Source organism: Trypanosoma rangeli (genome assembly GCF_003719475.1).
Source record: "Trypanosoma rangeli strain AM80 chromosome Unknown Tra_15.4_contig_00547, whole genome shotgun sequence".
Taxonomy (NCBI): Eukaryota; Euglenozoa; class Kinetoplastea; order Trypanosomatida; family Trypanosomatidae; genus Trypanosoma; species Trypanosoma rangeli.
The window spans coordinates 232-9,098 of record NW_021706296.1 but is presented as its reverse complement, the minus strand read 5'-3'; the positions used below and the strand labels follow the sequence as shown (position 1 = coordinate 9,098).

Below are 8,867 nucleotides of genomic sequence, written 5' to 3'. Positions count from 1 at the left end.
TCTGGGAAAACATGATGAGGGACGGATTTTTTTTTTAAAAGCGAAATGGGAAATTAAAGCAACACGAAGAACGTTTCTTTTGTTTTTTTCAGCATATTTCTTGTGTGTTGCAGCTGCGTGGGCTGCGGTGCGACATTAAGTGTTGCCAGGCGCCTTTTTTTTTGTTCTTTCTGTCTTGCGTTTTTATTGTGTGTATGCGTGCCTGCATGTGCAAAATGACAAAATAGGCGCGTAAAGGCGCACACACGCACAACCACGCGACGCATCTACATATTGCGGTGCGCGTGGAGGATGCTTTCGTAGTTGGTTCTGGCAGCGCCGCCGGGTGGCTGCTGCTGCCTTTTTCAGTGTCAGAGGGAAAGAAAAGGACACAATGAGATTGTGAGTGCGGACCGAGGCTCACTCCCTTTTCTTGCATGTGCAGGGCGCTGCGTGTGGGAGTGTTGTCTTGAAGCGCGGCGCCGCCAACTGCAACGGCGCGGCACGGGGTGGGCGGCTTGCTTTGTCTGCTTTTTATTCCGCTGTGGGTGCGTCCGCACGGACACTTTGTCCTGCTGCGTATTCGGGCCTTTTTTTTGGGTTGCGTGGTTTGGTGGCGACGGTGGCGGGGTGTTTTTGCCTCCACTTTCATGCGTTGCCGTGGCGGAGCCTTGCGGGGGCGTGCGACCTAAAAACGAAATGCAGAAGATTGTGTGGGGCTCACTGGGTGGTGCGGTGGCCGCAGAGTGGGGCTGCCGCTTCTGCTCTTGCAGCGGGGAATATGCTGCCACACTCTTTTTTTTGTTGGCTGCATTGGGGGCAAATGTGCCGGCGTCTGACAAGCTGCGGGTTCCACCGCCACGACGACTGAAGGAAACGGAGACGTCTGCAGCTGCCTTCGCAGGCTGCACCCCGTGCGGCCCAGTCATGTGGCAAACAGTTCCCTCACGGAATTCACGTGCACCGCACCACGTGCTGGGCGCAGCGTATATTTGTGTCGTGGGGGACAATGCGGCGGCGTCCCTCCTTCTTCTCGCGAGTGAACGAAGAGGCGGCGGGTGTTCTGCTCCTTCGCACCTCAGCGAATTACAGCGCAAAATGCCACCGCGACGAGGCAGTCAATTTCACTGTGAGTGGGTGATATTTGCGTGTGACTACACACACACAGAGCTGTGGGGATCCGAATGTCAAGTGAAATACGAGAAGAGGAGAGAAGCGTCGTCGCAGTTGTTGTGTGTGCCGTGCAGTTTGCATGGTTTGCCTAGGGAGATCTAATTTGCCCTCGTTGCTTGTGTGCGAGGGTGCCGTGATGCATCACGCTTGCGTTGTGTGCGGGATTGGGGGTGCTTGTGCGTGTTTGTGTGCGTGTGTGAGGTGTGCGCCGCGTGCCGTGTGTGGGTGGCCCTCTCTCTCTCGTTTTTGTTGCGGCTGCGTGGGGTCGTGTCTCTGCCTGTTTTTTTTTAAATAATTTCATTCTCCCTTTTGGCTGCTGGTTGAGTATTGTGCTGCAGTTCAGCTCAAGTTAACCACCACGAAGGAAAACATGTCTGAGAGACGCGAGGGAGAATCTCACCCCACCGAGGAGCGCCCCGCGCAGCGCCGAAGGGTGGAAGGAGCACCGCATCAGCCAAGGTGGACGCTGGTGAGCTCTATCAAGGATGTTCTTAATGTGCCGGTTAGTCGTATACGTAACATCAACCTGAATGACTTTCTTCGCAGTACATTGTGCGACAGGGGAGTTGTGCCAATTAACGAGAATGTCTCCATTGAGAATTTTGTTGCGCAACCCCGGGCATTCATCGACGACGAAGATGTTTTGGGCTTAATACTGGCATCGCCGTCTTACACAGCCATAAGGGAAGAAATAGAAGATGCACGCAGGCTCCGTGAAGATGCACGCATGCTTACGGAGCGCGGGTTGGCCACGCTGCGAGACTGGAAGGAGTTTGCATATAAGAGTATTGTCTCTCCTATTACACGGGTAAAACTCCAATCAGCTCTTGCCGGGGCGGGGGAGGAAGCAAGGCGGGCGGCTGCAGCAAGGGCTGCACCTGTGGTTTTGGATGAGAGGGCCTACCGGTCGGTGTTGAATGCAACGTGGGACTTACGTGGAGTCGGGCCACTTTGCGGAGCCGCTTGGGATGAGGTTGGCGGACGCCGCTTCCAGCAGGCCTCAGATATTGTGGAGTGAGAGTGAGGTGGACGTCACACCTCGTTTCGATCAGATTGATGAGCGTGAAGAGGAGGAGACCCGTGGTGTGGGGCTGGAGTGTTTTGTGCTTAGATCTGCGTTTGCGTGGCCGTACAATTTTTTTTTTGCCAGATTACGAGGATGTATTTGTGCGGAGGGAGGTGATGCTTGTGTGTGGAACGTCATTAGGCGAAGCATCGACAACTGGACCCCTGCTGATGGTCATACGGACATAAAGTGGTCGTACGTTGTGGTTGGAACAGCGGGCATTGGCAAGTCGCTGGCGGTGGGGTCCTTTGTGCTGCACGAGCTCCTGAACTACGACGCCGTGAGGGTCACGGTGGTGGCCTACTTTGTAGAAGGGCCAGTGTGCCTTTTCCACAAAACGGGATAAATGGCAGGGACAGCAGTGAAATATAAAAACACCAGTGAAGGCTTGTGGGCCATCAAAAAAAAGTTAGAAAGGGCTAACGTAGGGGGTTACTATATTTTTGATGTGACTAAGGACCATCGAGTTGTGGCGGGGCTGCCTCGTCGACGGTGGGGCGGAATCGTGTTGACTATGCCTGACGCACATAACTATGAGGGGTGGAAGAAACAACGTAATGTGTTTAACATTTTTGTGAACGGCTACGATGCACGAGAGATGAAGGCGTTCTTTGCGTGGCAGGAGCGTGATTTGCTGCGTGACTCGCAGGGAAGCAGTGAGGATAGAGCAGAGCTTGAGGGGAGGTGGCAGAGGATGAAGGACCGTATTTGTGTGGTTGGACCGCTCCCTCGCTACGTTTTTGACAAGAACAATTACTCAGGGCGCTGTAGCGCAATTAAAACTGCGCTGTCCAACACGTCTGACATATGCTGGGAGCACTGCGCAAGGCTTTTGTTTGGCAAGGTTGAGTGGGGCGAGGACCGGATCGCGGACAAGCTGATTAATTTGGTGCGTGTGTTGAGGAGGAGCGCGTGGTGAGGGATGCGTCGGTGGTAGTGGGGCCCAATGCGGGGAGTGGAGGGGACGCAGAAGGTTGCAGGAATTTTCCCGTTTCAGTTGAGGTCAAAAAGAACATTGCGGAGGCGGGTGCTAATGAAGAACTTTAGGATGTCCCGCCTGCTGTCCGCTTTGGGAACGTGGAGTAGGTCTGCAGCTGATGATCTTGAGCGCTTGGGCTGCGTGGCGTTTCTGATTAGCGACGTCGCCGAAGCGGTTGCTCGCAAGGTGAGGCACCTTTCCCGCAGCGAGGGAGAAACGCGGGCCAGCGTGTTGGCGGACGGGCATGCGGTGGGCCGCTTTCCAAGGCCCCCCTGCGTGGTCGGGTGCATGGCAGGTGGAGATAATAGAAGAGTAATAATCCAGACTGAACTTCAAGCCGGCGTTCTGTATATGCCCAACAAGTGTTTTTCCCCGTGCTGGACGCGTTCTACGTGGTCGGGGTGCAACCAACGGAAACTGCCAGGAAAAAATAAATAAATCTGGGCGGTCCCGAAATGCTGGCGCCGATGGGCACAGCGGTGCGGAGAAAGAAGTGACGTTCATCGGGCTGCGGGTGGCAAAACACAACACCCACCACACCACTGCCGGTAAGGTGGCTGCGTTTCTGAAGTACATGACGTGCAACTTCAAGGGCTGGGAGGCGCTGAGGGAAAAGATGAAGTGGGAGATCATTTACATTCAGCACGCTGAGAGCACGCCAATGACGGGAAGGCGGGATTGCCATGTCACGGAGGGAGAAAAGGAGGTGCCGAGACTTCAGGTTGCCAGAGACTTTTGGGAGAGAAGGGTGGAACAGTACCAGGTGCAGCTTGACGCGGAGATGACTGCCCAGCTGATTGTTGCTGCCAGCAAAGGCCGCTCAGGATAAGTGACGGGAACGTTGGGTGTGGCTGGGAATCCGCCCTGCTCGTGTGTTACATGGTGTTGTATGGGTTTGTGTCGTTTCAAGGCATTCTTTTAGTGCGTTTCTTTCTTGGTGGGGAAGGAAGGGCGGCGGCATGGCTGGGAGTGGGGGAGAGGCGAGTTGTATTATTATTGTGGTTGGTGTAGTGGGCGGAGTGGCGGCTTCCTCGTGTGTCTTGCGTCGGGAGCGGGGTGCTTTGCTGAGAGAAGGCGGTGGGGGGAGTGTGCCACCCGCTAAGGCTGAGCAGACGACAGATGGTTTTGTGTGGCTCCTCTGCTTGTTTTGCGGATGACTTGATTTTTAGCTTTCAGCGATGCCGCGTTGGGGAGCAGCGCGAGTGTTTTTTATTTTCAGTTCTTCCACGCCACACACACCCACTGCAACTGATGGTAATAATGACACCCTCCAATGCGGAAGGGAGTCGTGTGGTTGCGGGGCCCACCGAGCCAAACTGCGATCCCCCATTGTGCATCCTTTGCTTTTTAGGAGTGGGAGCCATATGGCCTTATCCGGAGGCATATTTTATAATTTTTTATTTTTTTTGCTTTCATGACATTTTCCGTGAGTCTTTTTGGTCGATTCTTTGCGCCGGTGGGTGCGGTGGGGTCGATCGCCCTTTCGGGTGCTGGGAATTACTCTTTTCGTTTGGGCTGGGCACGCAGCCGTGGCGCGGCGAGGGCGCATTTCACAGAGTGGTGAAGATGTCCCCCCGGTGGCAGAGGGAGGTGTGGCGGCGAGGTGTGTGATCGTGTGGCCCACGCATTTGGCGGTGCGGCCTTCGTTATGGTTTGTCACTGTTGTTTGCGGGGTCCCCGCTGGGTGCGCTTGCAGTGCTCACCTTTTTTTTGGGCCGTTGCTTTTATTTTCTTCTGTTTGCTTCTTCCTCATAACTTTCTCTCTCCCAGCAAACACGAAAGGAAAAACAACAAATACCACTCGCTATTGTGCACATTGAGGGCGCTGCAGTTACCACCAGCAACACACTCATTCTCTTCCTTTCCTCCTTGTGGTGGATCCGCCAAGGCCGCGACTGTTGTGTGTGTTTGTGTGAGCAGTGACCCATGCCCATGATGTACCGCCAGCTGTTTTCTTATTCGGGGCTACTTCTGCTGTGTGTGATGTGCTTTGCCAGTACAGCTGTGCACGCTAAGGAAAGTAAACCAAAGGAAATGCAAACACAAGAGCCTCTCTCTCTTTTGGTGCCGAATCAAACATATGTGAAAACACAAGGTTTATTTGATGTAAGGGAAAATTTTTCCTACCCTTCCCTCGCCAGTGCTGGTGGAGTGTTGGTTGTGCTTGCCGGGTGTGAGATCGCCTGTGATATTTACGATGTAGATCCTTGGGTCATTTGCGCCGATATTGTGGCGGGGTACATTGACTCTGCGGAGAACTGGTCCTCTTTGGCCGATGACGTCCGACTAAACAAATGGAGGGCGTACAGCATCTTTAACACGGTCACGGAACAGGATAATATGTCCTACATGATACGCACGTCAAAACCCACAACAATTGCAAAGGGCAACAAGGTCTTTCTACTTGTGGGATACTATAATAGGATATATGATCCTTCCTGCGACGGGCCGTTTAAAATATCAAAGGATCTTGTTTTGCTCGTGGGTGATGCCACGCAAGATAAAGTCATCAAATGGGACCAACCCACCTGGATTTTGCGACAGATCGAACCATTTGCTAAACAACGTGGCCTAAAGGAATTTGTTGGTGGCGGTGGCTCAGGCATTGTGATGGAGGATGGCACGTTTGTGTTTCCTGTGACGGCGAGGAGGGGAAAACAAGACATTTTCTCCATGATTATTTATTCGAAGGACGACGGCAATAGTTGGGTGCTTCCACAGGGGATGCTCCCCGTGGGGTGCACTGACCCCCTCATCGTTGAGTGGGAGCAGGGGCAGCTTCTCATGATTGCCAAATACAATTCTCTCTCCAAGGTGTTCGAGTCGAGGGACATGGGGGCAACGTGGACGGAGGCTGTCAGGACAATCACACGCGTGCAGCCCATGTTGTTACCAAACTCTTTGCAAACAGCTGAGAGAGTGGGGTCCCTCACCACTGCGACCATTGCTGGAAAGAAGGTCATGCTGTACACTCAGAAAGGGATTCCCCCTGGGCCCACGGTGCAAGCCACCGCACTCTACCTTTGGGTTGTTGACAACAGCCGTACGTTTCATCTCGGGCCCATTTCCATGGACACTGCAGAGGAGGTGACGTCTGGCAACACCTTGCTCTATTCGAAAAATGCGTTGCACCTTTTAGAAGAGAGGAACAATTTCATGGAAATCCGCTTCGTTCTTTCCCCCCTAACGCATGCGCTGAAGACGATTAAGTCCGTCTTGAAGACTTGGGCAAAAATGGACTCCTTCCTCTCCAACTCGTCGGTGCCCACGGCCCGTCTGGTTGGGTTCTTGTCGGATGCATCGGGTGATGGGAATTGGAACGACGCGTACCGTTGCTTGAATGCAATTGTGACCAATGCAACGAAGGCCAGAGATGGCTTTAAGTTCACAGGGTCCGAATCATACGCCATGTGGCCTGTGAACATGCGGAAGTATCACCATGTGCACGGCTTTGTGGATTACGAGTTTGCGCTTGTGGCGACGGTGAGGATTCATAAGACTCCGAACGAGGGCGTTCCTCTGCTGGGTGCGGCTCTGGAGGACAAGGGAAACACGACGTTTGTGGGGCTGTCGTACACGACGAAGAAACAGTGGGGGACAGTCTTCAACGGCATCACGACAACACACAACAGCACTTGGGAGCCGGGGAAGGAGTACAAAGTGGCGCTCATGCTGCGGGGCAAAAGAAGCTCCGTGTACGTGGACGGCGTGCTTGTGGGGAATACTAACAAACTACCAACCCTTGAGTCACGGGGGCACCATATCTCTCATTTTTACTTTGGTGGCGGCGAAAACAGCAGTGTTACAGTAAATAACGTCTTTTTGTACAACCGTCCACTGAATGCCATTAAACTCAAAGCGGTTGATGATTCCTATGCTTCTGAGCAGCGTGCAGCCGACAGTTCCAAAGCATCTGGGAAACGTACAGGTAACAGTTCCAGTGCGTCTGAGTAACGTCCAGGTCAGCGCTCCATTAAGTTTGTGGAAGGGGTTGATAGCAGCTTTAATGCAGCTAAGCAGTGTGCAGGTAACAGCTCTGCGCGTTAGGATGTGTTGAGGCTCCTACTTCTGCTGCTATTGGGTCTATGATTGGGTTTTTGCGGCCCTGTGCTGAGTGGACCTTGATGGAGAGGAGGTTGTGCTTCTACTGAGGGCATCTCCGTCTCTCCACGCGCCCTGAGAAGTAAATAAAGTCTAAGGTTGGCAAGTATTTTGTTTTGTTTTCCATTTGTTTTTGTACCCACAAATTGCGCTCTTCTTTCGGCGCCAGCACTGCGGTGCCTTCATGTATTTTATTGCGTCTATTTTTGTTTGTTATATTGTTCGCCTCTAGCAATGACTGGAGGCGAATCACCGTTTTTTTTTGTGTATTTGTTCAGTGTTTTTTTTTGGTTTACTGCTTTACGGATGTGTTTTTTTTTCTTGGCTTGTTGGTTGTTGTTTTGTCGCTTCGTTCTTGACGATTGCGTTGAGCCTGCGTTTTTGCACTGCAGGGGGACATGCTTCACTGCGCCCCTGCACTGCGGTCGCCGCAGGAGGGATCGGGGCTCTCTCTTTTACATCCTGGTTTTTGGTGGGTGCAGACGTGTGCCACGATGCTGGCTGACGCGCAGGCCATCGAATTCGTTCGAAAAGACACGAAGAAAAACAACTAACCGCTTTTCTTGGGTGTCTGCGGACGCTCTCGGCATTGTGTGTCCGCCGATGGGAGAAGGAAGGAGGACAGAAATGAGAGCCACAGCAACGCACCATAATTCCCTGTGAAAGTTAAACGCTGTGTGGACACCGGCGGCTTTCAGTTGTTGAAACGAATATGTAATTTATTTTTATATGCGGCCAAAATGTGAGTGGAACTGTGGGGATCGCACAGTGGCCTTCCACGACAATATTTTTGTTTTTGTTTTGTGAAGACGTTTTTAGGAGTAATTTTTGTTTTTGTTTCAAGGATAGTACGAGGGCCTTCCGCGACAATATTTTCGTTTTTGTTTTGTGAAGACGTTTTTGGGAGTAATTTTTGTTTTTGTTTCAAGGATAGTACGAGGGCCTTCCGCGACAATATTTTCGTTTTTGTTTTGTGAAAACTATTTTAGGAGTATTTTTGTTTTTGTTTTTTGGTAAATCATTTTTATTGTGTGTTACTAGTTAGCATGCTGCGGTGCCATTTTGAGTTTTAGTCATCTTTTTTTTTCACCTTTGCCTCCTGTATCTCTTCTGTGTATATATGTGCGTCCTCACACACTTTGATCCTCTTTCCTCTCTTTCAATTTTTGTATCTGCAGGCACACACGTACACGACATATATTTACTACAGTGCACGTGGAGGATTCCTTCGTAGTTGTTGCTGGCAGTGCTTTCTGTGGTTATGAAGAGGCCGAGACAACAAAGGAATAGTGTGCGCTGTGACTCATTCTTCCTTTCCTTGCGAAGGCAGTGCGCTGCTTGTGAGAGTGTTGCTCTGAGTGGCGTCGTGTCTTGAGCACGGTGTGCAATGGCGCAGTGGTGTGGATGCCGCGCTTTTCGATGACTGTTAGCCCACTTCCCGTTTGTGTGTGTGTGTGGCGGTGTGGTTGTTCGCGTTGGGTGTCTTGCGTTGGTTGCGGGGCTTTCGGTTATTTCTTCGGCTGCGGAGGTAAGCCGGCGTTGATCGCTGTTCTTCTTCATTCTGGGGGG

The 8,867-nt window shown here is 52.1% G+C and overlaps 5 protein-coding genes across 5 annotated transcripts, besides 5 other annotated features; all 5 read left to right on the top strand.

Moving 5' to 3' along the window:
• Positions 1-678: 678 nt before the first annotated feature.
• TraAM80_09275 (uncharacterized protein) lies at positions 679-1,254 on the top strand (the record flags this gene model as incomplete). The annotated part of the gene is made up of 1 exon (XM_029385968.1): positions 679-1,254. One exon carries the CDS (start codon positions 679-681, stop codon positions 1,252-1,254), a length of 576 nt encoding a protein of 191 aa, XP_029234176.1.
• Positions 1,255-1,305: 51 nt separating this feature from the next.
• Positions 1,306-1,327: a microsatellite.
• Positions 1,328-1,374: a microsatellite.
• Positions 1,375-1,380: a microsatellite.
• Positions 1,381-1,522: 142 nt separating this feature from the next.
• On the top strand, positions 1,523-2,170 carry TraAM80_09274 (putative retrotransposon hot spot (RHS) protein; the record flags this gene model as incomplete). The annotated part of the gene is made up of 1 exon (XM_029385967.1): positions 1,523-2,170. One exon carries the CDS (start codon positions 1,523-1,525, stop codon positions 2,168-2,170), a length of 648 nt encoding a protein of 215 aa, XP_029234175.1.
• Positions 2,171-2,564: 394 nt separating this feature from the next.
• On the top strand, positions 2,565-3,137 carry TraAM80_09273 (retrotransposon hot spot (RHS) protein; the record flags this gene model as incomplete). Its single annotated transcript, XM_029385966.1, has 1 exon — positions 2,565-3,137. The coding sequence occupies one exon, from the start codon at positions 2,565-2,567 to the stop codon at positions 3,135-3,137; it is 573 nt and encodes a 190-aa protein (XP_029234174.1).
• A 27-nt stretch (positions 3,138-3,164) lies between these two features.
• Positions 3,165-3,635, top strand: TraAM80_09272 (uncharacterized protein; the record flags this gene model as incomplete). The annotated part of the gene is made up of 1 exon (XM_029385965.1): positions 3,165-3,635. The coding sequence occupies one exon, from the start codon at positions 3,165-3,167 to the stop codon at positions 3,633-3,635; it is 471 nt and encodes a 156-aa protein (XP_029234173.1).
• Positions 3,636-5,123: 1,488 nt separating this feature from the next.
• Positions 5,124-7,151, top strand: TraAM80_09271 (group II trans-sialidase superfamily; the record flags this gene model as incomplete). The annotated part of the gene is made up of 1 exon (XM_029385964.1): positions 5,124-7,151. One exon carries the CDS (start codon positions 5,124-5,126, stop codon positions 7,149-7,151), a length of 2,028 nt encoding a protein of 675 aa, XP_029234172.1.
• Positions 7,152-8,085: 934 nt separating this feature from the next.
• Positions 8,086-8,138: a sequence feature (A-rich).
• Positions 8,139-8,170: 32 nt separating this feature from the next.
• Positions 8,171-8,223: a sequence feature (A-rich).
• Positions 8,224-8,867: the final 644 nt, after the last annotated feature.